This window comes from Notothenia rossii (genome assembly GCF_949606895.1).
Source record: "Notothenia rossii genome assembly, chromosome: 7".
NCBI classification, from domain to species: Eukaryota; Metazoa; Chordata; class Actinopteri; order Perciformes; family Nototheniidae; genus Notothenia; species Notothenia rossii.
The window spans coordinates 78,213,896-78,234,016 of NC_136905.1; the positions used below are offsets into that span (position 1 = coordinate 78,213,896).

General features: G+C 39.1%; 2 protein-coding genes and 1 long non-coding RNA gene across 4 annotated transcripts; 1 reads left to right on the forward strand and 2 right to left on the reverse strand.

Moving 5' to 3' along the window:
* The first annotated feature begins 2,189 nt into the window (after positions 1–2,189).
* Positions 2,190–11,697, forward strand: cpxm1a (carboxypeptidase X (M14 family), member 1a). Its single transcript, XM_079693851.1, has 13 exons — positions 2,190–2,873; positions 3,744–3,853; positions 4,394–4,533; positions 4,694–4,778; positions 5,946–6,096; positions 6,701–6,789; positions 6,948–7,071; positions 8,208–8,404; positions 9,048–9,227; positions 9,389–9,683; positions 9,776–9,915; positions 9,991–10,093; positions 10,374–11,697. The coding sequence occupies exons 1-13, from the start codon at positions 2,561–2,563 to the stop codon at positions 10,694–10,696; spliced, it is 2,250 nt and encodes a 749-aa protein (XP_079549977.1). The 5' UTR covers positions 2,190–2,560; the 3' UTR covers positions 10,697–11,697.
* On the reverse strand, positions 3,727–5,936 carry LOC307047105. The gene is made up of 3 exons (XR_013810335.1): positions 5,737–5,936; positions 4,381–4,507; positions 3,727–3,859 (listed from the first exon to the last, which is right to left on the reverse strand). It is a non-coding gene; the product is annotated as an uncharacterized lncRNA (long non-coding RNA).
* Positions 11,698–13,572: 1,875 nt separating the features above from the next.
* On the reverse strand, positions 13,573–19,932 carry mapre3a (microtubule-associated protein, RP/EB family, member 3a). Of its 2 annotated transcripts, none has more exons than XM_079694168.1 (7): positions 19,801–19,932; positions 17,910–18,037; positions 17,686–17,831; positions 17,113–17,269; positions 16,045–16,187; positions 15,528–15,680; positions 13,573–14,971 (listed from the first exon to the last, which is right to left on the reverse strand). In XM_079694168.1, exons 2-7 carry the CDS (start codon positions 18,028–18,030, stop codon positions 14,903–14,905), a joined length of 789 nt encoding a protein of 262 aa, XP_079550294.1. In that variant the 5' UTR covers positions 18,031–18,037; positions 19,801–19,932; the 3' UTR covers positions 13,573–14,902. The 2 variants fall into 2 exon arrangements, with proteins under 2 accessions (XP_079550294.1, XP_079550293.1); XM_079694167.1 differs by having other exon boundaries at positions 17,077–17,269.
* Positions 19,933–20,121: the final 189 nt, after the last annotated feature.

Below are 20,121 nucleotides of genomic sequence, written 5' to 3' on the forward strand. Positions count from 1 at the left end.
ACGACTCATGTCTCAGGTGCTTTTTATTCGATATGACACAATAATACTTTTTGGGTCATATGAGGTCTGAAACATTTCTTGCATCACAGCAGCTCCATTTGCATCATTAACCAAGACAAATATTTAAGAAAACATTTAACAAAGACTCTTTAATTTACATTTTGTTCTTCATGAACTCATTCGTATTTAGTCTAAGGCTTAACTGCTGCACAAGAGTGCTTCAGTAGTTGGACCCTGTGTGTCCTCATTTGTATCTATCCGATGATAACAAATATTGAGCCCTGTTCGGGACATGGTTGGAGTCAGAGACTAAATATTTTGCCTCAATATATCAAACTGTTGTGAAACGGTCGGGCTATACTTTTTATTGGTACAGCAGAGCTTTTAGACCGAGAAAAAACGTCCAAATGTTGTCTGGTGTTGAGCTTTGTGGTCTCTTTAACGCTTTAGGGATCTTAGGGATTTGGGAAAAAGAGTGGAAGTACGAAAATATAAGGGACTATCTGGGCGAATTTGTCCCTTATTGTGTAAATTGATTTGTAGGAACTATAATGTTGACGCCTGTAAAGGTGGAGCTTATTAGAACTTTTGTATTTACTTTAACTGCTGGGTAACTTTTTAGTTCATTTACCTGAATGTGCCTCTGAAATTTAGCAGGGTATAAAGCAGCTATGAATGGAAATACTCAAGTACAGTAAAAGTACCTCAGAATTGTACTTCAGTACAGTACTTGATTACATCTTATAACATCCTTTTCATAAAAAAAAGATTCAATAGCATATAAGATGTTCATGCGTGTTAAATCACTGACTCAGCGGTGTACACCAGCATTACAGTTTTTCTCAATTGCTAAACCCACTATTTAGAATCAAAATTCATTTCTTCAAAACAAGAACATAGCCATCTAAACAGAAACACACTTGCCATAACTCTGAATATCTTTTGCAAAATGCACTTACATGACCAAAACTGAAAATACTGGTCACAAAAAAGAATAAGTCGATCGAAACAGAACAAATTGTCCTCTAATGAGACAAATGTGTTTTCATAACTGAAACTCTGGTCACCATAATAACCCATTCTACCATAGCAATATACATTTCTTGCAAAGTGCTCTAAGGCACTCAAAACTAAAAATACCCCTTCCAAAACCAGATACCTTCTCCAAAAACAAACATTTGTCAGCTCATGAGAAGACTATTTGAACAGTCATTACTAAGTGGCACACTAAATACTGACTACAATCATCAATACACAAACCTCAAGCTATCGATATTGGAAACTGAACGGAAAACTGACAAGTTGGGAGAAACAAACTTACATATAGGAAAAACAGTGTGTTACTGTAACTATGCCATTGTTTTTATTGTCTCATTTTCATCAGAGCACCGTAACAGAAACAAAAGACGAATAGCAATACACTGGAAATAAAATAACATGGGTAAATGATGTAAATCAGCAGTAAAGCAGAGAATGAGATCTATATAGCTTTACTGATCTGCTCTTTGCCGTCTGTCTGGCCACATAACCTCATCTACGTCACAGCGTATGTCTTCCCTTGCAAGGCAGCGTGGGAAATATCTCCTTGCGTGTCGACACCACCCTTGACAAACATCTTACTGAAGTGAGGGAGGTCTTTTATAGGATTCTCACTAATTACAATTACTATAGGAAATTCATTGATGTCAGCTGTGAGCAATTCATTTACATGGAAGTGAAGTACTCAATTCACCCCAATACAAAAAAAAACATTTCTCAATGTGCAAAAAGGAAAAGACCACAATTACTGACTGTAAAAATGTTGTATCAGCTATAGCTAATCCTCCCCATATGAACATCTCAAAGACCTATGCAAGTCATATCAACACTATTATAGCTTTACCGGCACCATTTAAAAAAAATATTTTAAGTACAGTCATGCAAATTCTATCATGTAAATGTTTTCAATGTAACATCATTACTGTAAGGTATACAGTACATTCCATGGAGTTACCTTTTTCAATGGGGTGATTGACTGATAACAAGTGTTAATATTTTGCACATCAAGTGTCAATTAGTGTAGCTATGGTCTACGTTTATGAGGAAGTGTTATCCACTGTGAGAAGATTATTTTTGTTTTGTAGACATGAGTTACACAAAAGATTTTTGATCTTTGTGTAGAGAACTGTAACTTCAGTTAGAGAATTGTGTGATCTGTTTTGCAAAACACTGCTTAGCATCTGCATTTTGTGTGATATCAATGATAAATGGTATACTGTTGTAGAGAAATGGTTTTCTGTTTCGATGGCTGTGCTGTTGGTTTGATGAAAGGAATTTTTATTCTAAATAGTGGGTTTAGCGATTGAGAAAAACTGTAAGCAAACTGTAATATTCCCAAGTATTTCTTTAAATCCCATTTTCACTGGAATCTTGGGAGGCAGGAAGGGAGGGAGGGTGGGTTAGGGGAGGTGGGATTGAGGGGGAGGGCTGTGTGCAAAGAGTCTGGCTCTTTGTCATCTTCCACATAAACTTTTTTTTTTTTCCCCACTCACTCTGCAGCACGCAGCTCACAGAGAGGAAAATGGAAAAGTCATTGTGCACGTTGGCTGCAGTCATTTTTCTGGGAGGATTTTTTGACGCAGCGCAGCTGAAAGATGATACAACAACTGAGGTTCATTTATTGTTAAACAGCACAAGTACAGCTGCGTCTGTCACTGTGCAGCTGCAGCATCACAGCACAGCCAAAACGAGTCCAACAGCAGCACAGAAGTTACACACCACCGCTGTAACAAAAAAAAAGCTGCACAGAAAAAACATCAGCCGGGACAGTGAGGAGGAAAACAACGGAGAAAAGAAATATGCAAGCAAGACAGACGAGAAGAAAAAACCACTGGGTATGAACAAGTTTAATTTTAATTTGTGTGTAGAGTTGTTAGAAGCCAATTCATTAATTAATGATGCCTTCAGGGACCCCCTGAATTTCTGGCTTTCCTTTACTCAAATTTTGCATTTTGAGAATAAACATTGCTTTATAACATGTTGTTACTGTAATGCTTCAGAGTAACCCAGGTTTGTTTAAAAACTTTGTTTACATACTTTTTATTGTTGCTCATCAATCATATTTAGATCCTTTACCAATTTTCCGGAGCATAATTGTGCCGTTTACAAATTGCTTGTTTTTTCCGAATCAAAAACCACAATAGGTTCAGTTTACCATCACGGAAGAATACAGTAAATATTCACTTCTGAGAAACAGAAGCTTTTGTAATAAATGACTGCAAGTATTTGATAAAAGCCCAATACATATGAATTGATTTGTCATGTAAACTTCCTAAACTAGACATCTGTATACTGCTCCTTTAAATTTAATGATGCTCCATCAAATCGTCCCTTGACCTAAAGAGAACTCGCATAGCTCTTCCCTTCTACCAATACTCGTGGTGTTTGGGATTTATGAGGCTCCTTGAGCCATGAAATGTGCGGCAGCTGTAGCTCTGCTGGACTTTTAGCTTTCCTGCCCCGACTTTGTCTCAAATTACATTCAAACCCTCCACGGGATTCACTTATCTGCAGTTTCCTTTGCAGAAGGGGCCTCCAAAAACTCCCAAAAACCCAGGATGACTTATACATATTTCTCATAACATCCACTAATTACATCTGCAGTGTGCTTGCTTACTCAGAGAAACCAGAGGAGAGTTTTTAACCCTTCAGAAGCTTCTTAAAGATCTGCAACTCCACAAGACTGTATCTCCTTTTCTTTGCAGACTGTCCTCCTCTTGGCCTGGAGTCTCTGCGTGTCGATGACAGCCAGATCCGGGCTTCTTCCTCCCAGAGGTCGGGTCTGGGTCCTCACAGGGGGAGGCTGAACATCCAGGTGGGTCTGCATATGGATCACACAAAGTACATACAGCTGCTTCTTACAGCAAGACAAAGCACAACAGGAAACAGGATGTTGTAAAGTGAGATTAGAGAGCATGAGATTATACATTTCCCTTTCTGCTGCGGTGTTGAAGTGACATTTTGTTTATTTAGAAAAACCCTGTGTAGTTCCCACATTATGTTTTGAATACAAAGATGCACAAATGATCAGCTCAAATTATTAGTATCCTTCTCTTTCACTTAAAATTATCATGTTTAACAACTGCTGCACATTTCAGAAACTAACAGTCTATAAAATAAAGCAGATCTCCCTCAATCTGTCACTTTATTCCCCACTGCTTTTATTGCCAAATAAAATGTAGATACTAAAACTCCAGTGAGTTTCTTGGAAATTAAATTAAACAATCTGTAAATCACAGAGCCAGCCGTCTGAAAGCAATCATCATGGTCAACACAAAACTATTCTGCATTGCTTCATAAAGAGGCTTAATGTATTCTGGAGGAGACTGTTTGAAAAGTCACCGTGTGTTTTCAGTCTGGCATCGCGGACGGAGACCTGTACGATGGAGCCTGGTGTGCGGAGTATAAGGACCAGAACCAGTGGCTGGAGGTGGACGCCATCTACCTCACGCTGTTCACCGGAGTCATCCTGCAAGGAAAGAATTCCATCTGGAGGTCAGGTAGCATCAGAATTCAAATCAATAGTCTTCCGAAATGAAATAAAAAAACTGCTGCAAAAAGAAACAAAAGAAGACTTGTTACAGAAGACACACCACAATGTTCTTCCACTGCACAAGTCTGTATATTAACAATACACGTTTTGTCTTTGTTGCAGTTGGGACTGGGTGCACACCTACAAAGTGCAGCTGAGTAATGACTCTGTGACCTGGAAAACCTGCATGAACGGCACTGAAGAGGCGGTAAGAAACATGGAGGGTTACCGAGGGACAGGCCCAGGGGACCAAGGGTCCTACGACCAGAAAAAAGACGGAAAACAGATGCAAAACTCTTATAAAGACCTTCAAAAATAGAAACATGTCAATTGAAAAGATACAGAACAACTAAAATGGATACAAAACAGTTACAAGGAAAGGCAAAACAACTCAAAAAAGATGCAAATCAAACCCGAAAAAATATTCACAAAGACATGCAAAAAAGACAAAGTACAAGTACAGTTTGTGGATAGGAACTTTTCCCCCCTCTAATTTCACCCTGACCAGTGAAGCTTGTTCTAATGGAAAACAGATTTGGAATTTGTGGCAAAGTGAAATATCTACCAACAAAACAGACAACTGCTCGCCTCTTACAATAGAAAAAATAACTCAAGATGAAAACACAAAGAGTACAGGAAGTATCTCAACTGTGGATGGCATAACAGTTGACTATAAAATAAATATTTAAAATACTTTTTCTAATCTTTCTAAGATGAATAGTGTTTGTTTTTTATTGGTTCAAAACGTGTATTCCAACTAAAATACACTTTGATTAAGGCTGCAACATGCAGTTTGGACCTCCTGTACCTAGTTTGCAGGTTTTTATTGACTTCTGATCGTTTTCCATGGGGTTAAAAGTCACACAAGACATTTTTTTACGACAAATTTCAAACCTAGAGAAATGTTTAATTTTTGTAATTTCCTGTCAAGGCCTTGAATCGCATGCGTCAGTAATTTTTTTTTGTGATTTCAAATTCAGGTTTTAGCCACATGTTTAGGCCTACTATGTACTTTTTTGGTTTTGATTGTCCAGAAATCGCATGTCTAAATCTTCAAACATTTGGATAAGATGTTGAGCTAATGTTAGCCTTTAGCGTGTCAGCCGGGAACACATAGATGTTTTACATAAAGCTGCTTTATTTAGTGTTTTATCAGATTTACTCACCAAGGTCTGTTTGTTTTAAGGGGGGACTTATGTGGATGATTCAGCTCACCATCAAAATATTTAACGAATAAGTGTATTCATTAATCTGGAGAAGTTGACTGCGTGTACAAATTCCGATGCTATCTTTTGTTAATGTTTTGATTGTCAACCCCCTAGTGGCAGAACAGTATTGTGCGTTTAACTTCATGTCATCGTCTCTTTTTGTTCAGATATTTGAAGGGAACCAGAACGCATGGGTCCCGGTGCTCGGTGTGCTTCCTGTTCCCACGGTTGCCCGTTTTATCCGCATTAACCCGCAGACCTGGTACATCAACGGAACCGTGTGCCTGCGGGCGGAGATCCTCGGCTGCCGGGTGCATGGTGGGTGAAACTCGGCATACAAACAGTGAAGGAATGTAACTAATTACATCTACTTAATTACTTTACTGACAATTAACGTAGTAGGGACATTGAACCATTTGCAGCACATTTACCTAAAGTTTTGAATCTAGGACTTTTTGCCTACTGGTAGTGCAGTTTGACAGCAGTGTTTTTTGTGCTATTAGAGAATCTTAATTTGCTTCCACAATTGGTTACATATCATTTTGAGTATCTTTGCAGTAATTTGTTGTCTCTTTGTTTTAGTTATTTTCCTGTGTCTTTGCAGTCATTTTTTTTCTCTTGAAGTAATTTCCTGTGTCTTTGCAGTCAATATTTGTCTCTTTGTAGTCATCTTGCATCTCTTTGTAAAAACATGTTTATCGTTGTTTTGCATGTCTTTGTAGTTGCTTTGTAACATTTTCTAGTCATTTTGTGTATTTTTGCAGTTGTTTCGTGTCCCTCTGTAGTGGTTTTGTGTGTCTTTTAGTCATGTTGAGTCCTTTGAGGTTTTTTTTGTCTCTTTGCAGTCATTTTCTGTCTCTAACAGTTTTGTGTGTGCTTGAATCAACAAAAGGAAGTAAATCTGCTCTTTCTTTCCTCTTAGATCCAGATGATATCTACTCATCGGAACAGGATTTAGGATCAAAAGACCCTCTGGACTTCAGACATCACAACTACAATGAGATGAGGAAGGTCAGGATGTGAATAAATCTACAGGGCCATACATGCACAATGAGTAACTGTGGTTTCTCTAAAGCTAATGCAGGATATTTTTACTCTTAAAATAGTGCAGATTATTGCACAGTTTAGATTGAACTCTATCCATCTTCTTCCGAATCTGTTTTTTTAAGCTCATGAAGTCTGTAACGAAGGAGTGCCCGGACATCACGCGGGTCTACACCATCGGGAAGAGCTACACCGGACTCAAACTGTACGTCATGGAGATCTCAGACAACCCTGGAAAACATGAACTAGGTGAGAGCAATACAGCTCTTCTTTAGATGTGAACGAAGTACCTATGTTCTCACATACAAAACAAACCAGGAATTTATTAAATGATAGCTTAAACTGCCTTGAATGATATATTAGTACAGCTGAAGCAATAAGTCTACAAACAACCAACAGCACAAAAGGGTAAACATCCGCCAGACCTCGAAAAAGGAGAAAGCAGCAAAGCACCATCATGAGTTCAAAACATAAATGTCTGATGTTTTTGGACCAGAGTTCATCATGTTCCTCGGGTTGCTCTGAGTTTAGCTGTTCAGAGCCCGGTTCAACTTCCTGTAGTGTTTACACAGACTTCTCTACAGCAGCACACAGGGAGGCTTCTCATATAAACAACTGATAATGGCTTGAAATGAGAGACAAGACACATTTTCTTTGTGATGTTGTCTGCAAATGCAGGACCATAAAAAAGGAGTTTCCAACATTTATCAAAATGGCTTTCTCTTTGGGTTATTTAGAAACACAGTTAGACCCATTTATGTCTATTTTAGCGGTAAGATTGAAGCAGTTCAAGAGTAGATGCCATATAGTAGTGGTTGCATCATCTGAAAGCTGATAGGCTACAGATTGATCTGAGATTGAGCTCAGCAATGAGTGTCACATTTTATACTGCTAAATCTGCATAGGCACCCATTCATATTTGATAGTTTGCATGTAGAAAATGGAAATGCAAGTATATAATGATCATACTAATGCTCTATTATGTCTCATAAATTGCATTAATTACATCTTTTACTTTAGTAGAACGTGTGAGTACTTGGTAAAACTGGTGGTTTTATAGTTAAATCCCTGCCAGACACAAGAAACAGAGTGGCAGTCTTGATTTTTTGTGGCATTGTATGAAGAGCAGATTATTGGTGTTTTGGAGTTTTATTTAAAGGAATGTTTTCCATCACATCTATCCAATGAACACAATGAACATTGGCAAAGTGCTGTTGCCTGAAACAAAACAATATTCAATGATTTCCTGATGTGCCTATGGGCTTTAACTTTAACCGAACTGAATAAGATCCAAATCTCAAGTTTAGTGCGAACTGACCCGGACACATTCCTCCACATGTTCTGCTCTGCATGTAAAACAACTCTCTTGATTTCCCTCTTGGCAGGCGAGCCGGAGTTTCGCTACGTGGCCGGGATGCACGGGAACGAGGCTCTGGGCCGAGAGCTCGTCCTCAACCTCATGCAGTATTTGTGCAAGGAATACAAGAAGGGCAACCAGCGCGTCGTCCGGCTGGTGACCGACACTCGGATCCACCTGCTGCCCTCCATGAACCCCGACGGATACGAGGAAGCTTATAAGAAGGTGGGCGAACTTCATCCCATTGAATCATGGTCAATTGAGAGATTTTGGGCTGGTTTGCATCCTTAACATGTATTCAGGGAAATTGATAGAAAATCTCCAAAATACACATTTAGGTGTTTATTTTACTTCCTCTGTGTATCTCTAGATTTCTTATAAATTCACAAAAATCTAGCTTCAAGTGAAAGCTCTACACACAACCAGAAAGGGAAGTTTTATTCTGATATATTTTAGTTAACTGTTTACCCTATTTCCCTCTAGTGTGTACAAATAAATACATACATTTGAAAAAGGTTTTCTTAAAATGTGTAGCACCTTACTTTCCAGTTTCATTCCTTACGATACTCGGAAGGTTTTTATAGAGGTTATTCTTCATGCATATTATTTATAGAACATTATATTACTAAAAACATGACAAATCAGTTTTATTATTGCAAATGTGCACATATTTGTTAATAATAAAAGAATGCATCATTTGCATATCCAAACTGAAATTGTGTAAAATGTGTAATACAACCAATTAGTGTCTTTAATGTTTGTGGTAAACTGGGAAAGTTCTTTGATGATATATTTTAGTTAAAATGTTTACCCTTATCTGTAAAAAATGATTTTATTTTTCAGTTTCTAACCGACTTTTCTGCTGCAGGGCTCTGAGCTGGCGGGATGGGCGGAGGGACGATACAGTTTTGAAGGAATCGACTTGAATTCTAACTTTCCGGACCTGAACACCATCATGTGGGACGCCGAGGAGGTGGCCACCGATAAGTCTAAAGTGTCCAACCACTACATCCCCATCCCAGAGTACTACACTCAGGAGGACGCCATGGTAAGCAAATCAGCCCTTGCACCTTTATTTCCAACACTATGCCATTTTTTAACACTCATTTTATTTGTAAATGTATATCACTTGTCTTGGACACATTGATTTATAAATTGTTTTTATTTATTATCATATTAAGTCAAGTTTGATATGTTAATCCCCCCCAGGTTTCACCAGAGACGCGTGCGGTCATCAGCTGGATGCAGGATATTCCCTTCGTGCTCAGTGCTAACCTTCATGGGGGGGAGCTGGTGGTCTCGTATCCCTATGACTGCACCGTGGGCTGGGCCCCCCAGGAGGACACCCCCACGGCCGACAACGCTTTCTTCCGCTGGCTGGCCACCGTGTACGCCTCCACTAACCTGGTGATGGCCAACCCCAACCGACGCCTCTGCCACTACGAGGACTTCCAGGTGCACAACAACATCATCAATGGGGGGGCCTGGCACACCGTCCCTGGGAGTGAGTCTTTGAGTGAAGACATTCTTTTAAACCTGTTGTTTTGGCTGAAATGTCTCACATGCACATTGTTTACTTGCATGTCTTTCCTGCAGGTATGAATGATTTCAGTTACATGCACACAAACTGCTTCGAGGTGACGGTGGAGTTGTCTTGTGATAAGTATCCTCACGTCAGCGAGCTTCCCATCGAGTGGGAGAACAACAAAGAGTCTCTGTTGGTGTACATGGAGCAGGTCAGTCTGTGCAAAGCAAAAAACAACAAAAAACATTCATTTAAATCCAGCATTTTAAATTGTCGTATGTCTTAGATTCACAGAGGCATCAAGGGTGTCGTAAGGGATAAAATGACCAAACAAGGAATATCAGATGCTGTGATAAAGGTGGAGGACCACGACCATGATATACGATCAGGTCAGACACTCCGTTTTATATTCTATATTTAATATGACATTTGACCTCACAACTGTAATTCACTCTACTGAATATACAATACCGCTAGATCAAAACGTTGTTGCTAAACTCCTCTGCATAATAAACCTCGCTGCTCTTCTGCTTTTAATTAAGAAATATTGTATTTTTTAACGATAAAAAACCTAGTTACAGCCCTATTTTAAATGCGATAAAAGTGACCAAATCCACCACAAAAAGCTAATTTCCAGGAACATAACATTCTTTGTTTTTATTTCCTCAGCTGCTGACGGGGACTACTGGCGTCTGCTGAACCCAGGAGAGTACAAGGTGGTGGTCTGGGCCGAGGGTTACTTCCCCTCAATGCGTCGGTGCCATGTTGGCATGGTGCCACGTGCCACCATTTGTGACTTCACCCTCACCAAAACGCCCCTCCAGAGACTGAAAGAGATCCGGGCCAAGGGGTTGAAGATCCCACAGGACTTCCTCCAGCTGCGTCTCCGGGCCCTGAGGCTCCGCAAGCTGCGCGCCACCACCAAGGTCCTCAACCAGCGCAGGGTGGGCCAGAGGACGCTGCAGAAGGAGAGGAAGGCTCGGGGGGCGTGATGGGGGAGAGTCAAGAGGCAGAAGGGAGACAGGGAGAGGGGCCAAAGAAAAGCCCCGGATATGAGCTCAAGAAGTTCAAAAGGAGAAAACTGACCTCTGGAAAAAGGGACTTGTTCCCACTAAGAAGGACAAGATTAAAGGGTCCGTTCATCCAATTCACAAAATATATTTATTTCTGAATAGCCCCAGTGATTTTAAAGCATACAGTATTATATTGTGAACTATCTGCCTCTGATATTGATAAGTGCTCATCATTACTTTAAAATATCAACCCAATTGCACCCAAAGACTATATTTAGTATTATTGATAAATAAATATTGAACAAATCTTCAAACAAGAGAGGCAGTTTAAAGTGCTTTAAAAAATAAGAATTCAACCATTTAAACAAGGGTGAAAGAAATAAAGAGATACTATGCTAAATTAGATAAATGAAATTAAAACCGAGACCATTAATTATTAGATTAATTAAAGAATAAGTAAATAACATATTGAGGATGGGCTGATGGGCAGGAGAAGATCAGCTCAGAAAATTCAAACAGGCCTCTTGAAAAAGGTTCCTCCTAAAGTGGACACTATTGAAGGGTTAGATCTCCCGATAGACAACCTGATTTTCTGCATAGGCCCATGTCGTTTATGTCGTAAAACATTTGCCTTTGCCGCCAAATATTTGACTGTACTGACCCTTTAGGGCTGATTAAGACAGGATCCTAGTTTTTTTCCAAAACATGGACAAGGTCTGAACTTTAAAAAAAAGATTGACAAAGATTTTGTGCATCTTCACGTTAAAAACAGCCTTCACTGAATGTTAAAGTTTAATTTACCTTTTGTTTTTATTCCTATGAACTGTTTGAGTAGACATAGCAGTTGCTGTAGTGATGTTGACGACTGAGTTGAGGATTTAAGTGTCAGCTGGTCTGATATTTGACATGTTTTTTCGAAATATGTGTCTTTTTTTGTTTTGATTGACCATAATATCTGTAATAAATATTGCTTATTTGTGGATCTGTATTTTACTGTCTAAATCTGCACCAAATGGGACGCTTTAGGCTAGGAATAACATTGGGCTAAAATGAGGCTTAACAAGATGCTAAAGTACAATCATAAGTTTCGTAAACTTATAAAGATATTGATGGAACCAAACTTGCAATAACTCAACAATAAAACATTTTCTTGGAAAGTGTTAATAGCCTAAGACTAAAACCAGTTTGAACTGTAAAATTACTGAACTATTACCCTCGAGAAAGTCTGAAACAGTTATTGTTCATTTGAGACAGACCTTTTTTTTGGTTTGTATTTTCATTTGTATTTCATTTTAAGAAAGCTAGAGACAGAGACGGCCGTTGGAAAACGTTACTATCAACATTCTACGACACCATAGCAACACACTGACACTGTCCAAACGTTTCTATGTTAATTGTGAAGGTAAAACATGACAGAAAGAGAAAAATGAGATACAAACTTTCGTTAACCTCAGAAAACTGTGAATAATGTTCATGGAGTCCGCTACACTGTGCTGCCATCTGCTGGTCTTCAATGGGACCGAGAAACGGCTGCTGATGGTACGTTAAACTTTCATGATATTGTGATATGCTGAAGTTTCAGCGACGGTGACGCTCCCCCTGGACCACCATATCAGGTAAATCTCTTGAGGTTTTGATATTTTTTATTCCAGAAAAAGTTTAACTTCTCATCGACTATACAAGTTCTTCTTCTCTAAGTCCGTTTATGTCGAAAGATGGTTCCCTAACTTCCCTCATTGTAACCTTTTCACGTTTTCTACTCTGATTTAAATAACACAATTGTTTTAAAGCAATGAACGTTTTAACAAAGGTCTTTGAATAGCAGACACAGAGCAAGTTCTACCAGATAAAAAGCAGTCTGTTTATGTTGAAAATCGAGAGATAGTTCCCTCATTGTAACCTTTCCACGTTTCTAGTCTGATTCAAATTACAAAATTGTTTTAAAGCAATTAACGTTTTAACAAAGGTATTTGATTAGCAGACACAAACACTAGATGGTGAAATACAAAAGTCACACTGGAGGATGCGGGCATCGATCCCGCTACTTCTCGCATGCTAAGCGAGCGCTCTACCATTTGAGCTAATCCCCCGGTAACGTCCATTGAAGTAGCCACGATCAGATCCGTGGGCTGCAAGGGGTGTGAGTGTAATACATGGTATCTCTATTATTTGCAAAGAGGGGATTCAAATCCTCAGTAAACTTGTACATTTACTCAAGACTGAGAACAATTATTCATTATTAACTCCACTCAAGTAAAAAAGTGAAGGTACTTGTACTTTATTTGAGTATTTCTCATTACTTTATGTACTCACATTCAATACCATACTTAATTTCGTAGGCAAATGTTGAACTTTTTACGCCACGACATTTCTTTCATATTTTTTAGTATCCAGTTACATTGCAGATTTAGATTATTAATACAAAATATGGATCTAGTAATATATAATCAAATATTATTATAGGTTGAGCTTTCTAGTAGTAGGCCTATATAAAGATATACATTCAAATGAACCCCACTTTTACCAAGTGCAACTCTGAAATAATGAACATGTTAATGCATCAATTATAATAATTAATATTTGAATACATTTAAATATATTTAATGTATGTAATTTAAAATATATATGGTGCTTAACTGGGCCATTCCGCATAACGAGTACTTTTGGTACTTAAAATATGTTTTGATGCCAATACTTTTTTTACACTGTAGTATAGCTACTTTTACTTAAGTAAATCGTTTGAGTACTGCTTCCACGCCTGTTTATAGCATGCTAATGTAATGTTAATTAAGTGAACATTTAAACCATTTGAACTTGCAATGCAAAACTATTTCACTCAAAATCAACCACCACAATTTATTTCACAACTGTTTATTTTATTCAAAACTCAGAAGATGAGTGTTCTGTAGATGCTTACATGGTCAATGAATGCAAGTTTGAGATCAGACGACAGCCAGTTTGCTAGTAGAAAAAGCAGGTGAAGGACAAGGAGACTTCCTTAGTTTAACTGGATGCTTAATATGACCAGTTACCAGATTGTATTAATACTGACTGTAAGCCAAACTACAACTCATAGCATATACCCTGGGCAACCCTTAACAGCAAATAAAAATAAAGTATGATTAGCAGGTAGACATGACAATACCTATCATGTGAAAGTGTGTCTGTGTTAATTCATTGTCAGGCTCCTTTATATTTTAGATTAAAACATTAGTACTGCTACAATCTATAACCTTGTGGTCAGTCTGCAGGTGGCTTTCCACCTCTAAATTTAAAACTCATAGGCGTCTGCATGATGGCCTTTAAGATACAACTGCCATTAATCAGGATCGTGCAACATCGGACAAAATCTCGACACAAATTACATATACAAAATATCACTCATTCACAGTCAATGTGTAACATTCTCATGCTCAGATATGTTGCTGATCAATAATGAATAATCACAGAGCACTGATCGTACGCCTTGAGTCATTACACCACAGAATTTCCTTCAGCCTTTCTACATGCCATGAACGCACCATACCAGAAACAAAAAGCTTGATTCTTAATCAAACTAAAACCATAACCAAAATAACACACATGGCCTCAGCTTTCACTTCATGTACAGTAGGTTATGCACCAATGTTGCTACAGAAAGTTAATCATAATGAAATATAAGTTAAATAAATAAGAAATTGTTATTAAAAAGTCACCTTTGTTACAGTTTTAGTAGCTCTGTCCTGACAGCACTTTAGAGCATTGTTGTTGCCGTGCTCTAAGCGCACAAAAGTCAAATAAATAACTCCATAACGAGCAAAGACTTTGTTCTCTCAGAAATCACTATGTAGGCAATATTTACAGACTCAAAATTCACTGTTTGCCATAACAACCTCCATGCCAGGCGTGGCTCGATTTGCTGCGTTACTCATGCTGAAATAACTGGGATATGTGGGACATAATTGTTACTGTGGAGGCAGGGAGGAGCAGCAGAAGATGATGCACAGTAGTGTGTATAGTGAGTAGACGGCCAGAGGGAGAATGGGGGGAGGTTATGCACAGATATACATATGAAAAAGAAAGGAAAAGACAGACAGGGAACAGAGATAACGGGGAGTATTTATAGGGAGCGTGCAGAAGGAGTAGAAAACCAATGAGGGAAATAATAAAAGAAGATGGAGATGTTGGGGAGGGGGGGTGAAGAGCTCAGTATTCCTCCTGGTCCAGGTGACCTTGTTCCTCGAGGTCCTCATCCTCCGGCGGTGCAAAGCCATCCTTAGAAACCGAGAAAAGACAGTTAGGTTGGTCCAATGTCCTAAAGAGGTGATGGTCGATATCTGGTGTTGTTGTCCTGGTTCAGTCCAATGCATTAGCTTGAACAATTTTGATTTAGTCCAAACCTGCTGAACCGACTTTTAGAATTATTACATTACATTACATTTAGCTAACGCTTTTATCCAAGCAACTTACAATAAGTGCATTCGACCAAGAAGATACGAATTACACTTTATGTGCATTAGAAGTAGGCAATATGACAACATGATTAACATTTAATTATGTTTATAAACGTTATCTGACAGTCAGTTTGCAGCTTACTCCTGAGCCGAGGCAACTGGAAATATGGATTTGTTTCATTTTAAATGAGGTAGGAGAAAGGAACATTTGCATTGCACACAATGTTTTCCTAACTAGAAAGTGAATGTGTTCCTTGGGTGATGAGACGAGACATGGCTGAGTTTGTCTCAAAGAAGGCCTAACTCTCTGAGGAAAGGACATGCAGATTGAAATGGTGCAGTGCAGCCCGCATGTGTTGCAGTAAAAGGATGCATACCTCTGTTGCGTAGAGAATGTTGATTATACTGGACAGGACGGTGTTGTTTTCACTCTCGTGTTCCTGGCAGATCAGCTCGATGTCCCGTAGTTTGCTGAAGTAGAAGTCTCGCTCTTTCTCTAATCCGTCCACAGTCAACTTCAACTCCATCAACTGAGAAAGGAAAGAGAAAAGAATATATGTTTTGATATAGGAAGGCAGTAGGCGAACAAATAGGGCAGCCTGTTAAAGTGCTAAGAGTTTGAGAAACTATTTGTTTTCACAGCATAATACTTTTCACATTAAAAGCAACATGATTTTCTTTGATTTTCTTCTTTGATATATATATATATATCTATTTTTGCATTTTAAGAAATGATATTGTTACAGGGCATACAAAACAAAAGAAAAGAAAGTAAAAACTCTAAAATGCAAAATAATAACCAACAAATGAGGAGACATTTTGACTTGTTAACAGTAGGTTTGAATATACTGTATAAGGACTACATAGACGTGAGAGAGTACTCTTGTTGTCTACCTGTTGATTTAGCTCCATGATCTCAGCATCAATTCCCCCGTTTCTAGACAAAGAGGGATTCTTCCTCATAACTGGAACGTTGTGTTGGACCCGTTGCGGTGTTGGCATGATTTTGGGAACTGTTGGAGATGTCCTCTGTGGTCCTTGGGAGTAAGAGAGATGATCAGAGAGGTTTATCATTTGAATTAAAACAGATTTGTAATGTTGGCTTTACAGCAATGTGGCGATGGATAGAGCACATTATAGAGAGCTGATGTTATCAGCTTATAGCATAATGTTGTGCTTTTGAGATGCTATTTTGTTGTGAAACATTTTTGTTGTGTTGAAATTCTTTCACAACAAAACTGATACTGACAAAAAATGTGATTGCCAGATTGAATGTCCTGCTAAAATAATTAATACAGAAAAACCCTGCAAGTGCTTCAGCAGAGGCGTTAAACTCAAAGTCAAAACATGCCAACACAGTTTTAAAATTAAATGCAGTCACTTTGCCCGTTAACAACCACACTGCTCACCAGTGACTACCTCACATAGCAGCCTAATGACACACTGCAAGTCAATTTACATTGTCTGCCATGATTTTCAAGCATACATCTTTCACAGAGACAAAGCAAGCCTGGCTGACGTTACTGTTGTTAGTAAAATGAGACAAACTTTCTAGTTTCTCTGTCCAGCTTTCAGGCAGATATAGGGCTGTGACAGTGTTGCGTCAGCTGCTTGATGCAGGACACTGGAGAGAGTGGTTGCATTTGATATTTCTTCAGATTTTCTTGCACATCTGCTGATTGTGATCAATTAGAATTGGGAAGACAAGTTGCAATTGGCATTTGCAAGTCCGTGGTGATTGCTAAGATCCCAGCAGTACCTGTACCATACCTACACGGTGTCATGTGGCTTGTGAATGCTGGGCAGTGAGATGGACCTAAGAAGACAGCAGTCAGTCTGTGAATCGTGCTGCTCACACCACTTGCGCTTCAGAGCCATCCAAAGCTCAGCAAGAACGTGCAGCAAAGCCGAAACTGTTTGGTTTACCTGCGTATCTCTTTGGTTTGTGGATAAAGTGATCACCTGGGTTGGGGGCTGGGTTCACGTCTTGCCCCTGTCTGGCTAGTAAAGGGTCATACTCCTTCCCATCGTAGTTGGCGTCGAAGAATTTCTTGAACCACTGCACGAATTCAAAGTTGTCCTGGAACTTCCCTTTTACAAGCTTTTCTACAGGAATTATCTGGAGGATGGAAACAGGAAATGCTTGAATATCTACATGTAATATAACAAACACCTCTGACTCGGTAGGTTCATTAGTTTGTGTTATTGTGTGACTTTGGTTAGTTTGGATTCACCAAAGTCACAAACAAACAAACTAACAAGCAACTCCCTTATTTTGCAAATGACTGTTTTTCTAAATGAATGATATCTGGTAGTTTGGTCTAATGCGTAGATACGGGATTTTGTTCCCTGTTGAACAGGACTGTCCGACAGGATAAGACTAAAACGTGTTTTCCTGCTGTTTGCTATTTCTCAAAACTGTCGGTGTGCTGACCGCCATCTTTTGTAGGTAAATAACTGATTGATTATCACAACCATGAACCAAGCCTTTGAAATACAGTGAAAAACATGATAATATGATAAAAGTGAACTGACTTTGTCCACACTCATCCTTTTGAAAGCTGCCTGAAGAACTTTGAAGTTGTGTATAGACTCATGCTCCAGCTTGGCTTGAAATTTGACCTTCTTCAGAAGGATACAGCCCGGGAACAACATGTCCATGAACTGGCAATATGCCGCTCCTGAAAAACACAAAGATGCATCAATATATTTGTGTTGTCTTCTCATTCAGGTTGAGCAGTATTTGAATGAAGCTTTACCTGAACACAGCTGTTCGATCTTCGTGTAGGTGAGGTGCAAAGAATCGTTGACCCATGCCAGCATGTCATGTCTACTGAGGTTGTCAATAGACACAGACGTGGCATACACATTCACAGCCATCCCCTCCCTGCAACAAACGTGAAAAGAGAGAAAATAAGACTTTCAGTTGGAGGTTTTCTTTTGCCTTTTATCTAAGGCTTTTCATTTATTGTCTAAAAGTACGTTTACAATATTTCCAACCGATAGCTTCGTCATTCTTTGATTGACCACAGTGTGAATAGGATATACACAGCTTGCTACTATCATCCTATCCCAACCTTCAGAAAAATGCGGAAGTGATCTACTTAGGCTGCAACTAACGATTCTCTTTTTTCTTATAAAATGTCAAAATAACCTGTTACAATATCTTCTATTTTCTTAAATGTCTTCAAAATACATTTTTATCCAGTAAACCTAGAAATAATATATATTATTGTCTTGAACAACAACTTACAATAATGTGGTATATAATAAGGACCAATAACAATAAAGTGACAAAGTTCTAACTTTCTAAACAGTCTAATATATTTTTTTAAATGTTGTATTAGGACACGTGCTTCTTTAAACTTATTTGGCACATATAATAATAAATTATCAAAATACTTGTAAATTAATTTTGTTACTGTTGAGTGATTGACACATTTTTAAAGACCTACTTTGCTGGACTCATTTAATACAACCCATTTCTTGATATAATTGTCCTGGATATGTAGGATGTTATGCAGTAGTATTAATCTGTATACACTGTTCAACTCTTTGGTGGGGATTAGTGTTTCTTTGTATCCCAAGGTTGTTAGTGGTGGTTATCTTTGCGCAGTGACACTGGTGGTCCTGGACTTTGATGAGAAGTAGGCTGCTCTAGATTTTTGCCTGTAAACACAGTGCCTGACAAGCATCTTTAGTTTCAGCTTTAATCTACAGATGTGTTGAGAGCATAATCCCCCCTAGATTAAACAGAAATATCCTGATGTTTGTGAGCAGCTTTACGCATCTGGCAGAGGCACACTTCTCTCTGCTCACTTTCCTGCTAATACCCCCGGTGGAGTTGTGTCAGAATGGGCCTGTAAACCCTTGACATTCCCTGCAGTAAAATGCCACATTAATGGTATTTAATATTAACACAATAATTAAATACCAGGTCACACGCCGCACTGTGTCTGCATGAGCCACACAGAAAGATACATTATAGTAGCGTTTCTCACATAAAACACTAGTAAAACGCTTATCTGTAGTGTAGGCGGTCCTTCGTGGTGATAATAACAGTGATATTATTGTGACTGCAGCTTCAGCAGCGTGCAGCAGTGTCCCATGGGGCTTTGCTAGCTTACAATTATATGCTTATAAACTACAACAAACAATACAACGTGTGTATAGGACCAAACAATGCAGGCTGGGCTACATCCACAGACACATTCCTTGCAGTTTGTGCATTCTCTAATGAATATTTATTATATCATCACAACAAGAAAGGAAAGTCTATTCTGCTAAAACCGTCCGGGCCTCTTCTAGAAACTCCGGTGAGGACTGCAGCAAAACGTTTGGTGCAAAACACGAAAACTAACAAGCAGCAATGGGGCGGGGGTCCGGCATTTAAAGCCCGAGCTGAGAACAATAAATGCCCCGTTTGCTGGGTGGCTTTCGGTTTTTAAAAAAAACCGCAACGCTGGTGCTGGTGTTGTCCTAGCGGCCCCCTCTACAGGCCTCCCCGAATAGCTCAGGACTGTCAGTGCACGGGAAATATCCTCTCTGCATGGGAATAAAAAACACGCTCCCCCGGACAAAAAGAGAAACACACAAAGCGAGTGCGCGTGAACTGATTATTTACAGGTTATTTAGCTCTTTGATACTCACTGTTTTCACGGGTGTGTGTGTTATCACGCTGGCTGTATTCCTTATGTCAATGCTCGCTGCTGTCGTCGTTGAGCCAGTGCGCGGTGCAGTGCTTGGTAACGGGCCGCCCTGTCTGGCGCTGCAACAATCCTGCACCTACCGCGCATGCGCATGACTCCACGCTGTTAAAGGTTCATTATAAATAGGACTTTAGAGCTAAGAGACACATCATGTGTCTGTTGGGTTTTAGGCCTGCCGGTGACTGAGGGTTTACTGAGTTCAGGCTACACAAAAACACCTTATGTTATTATGTTTATACATGGTGCTGGATTTAAAACTTGT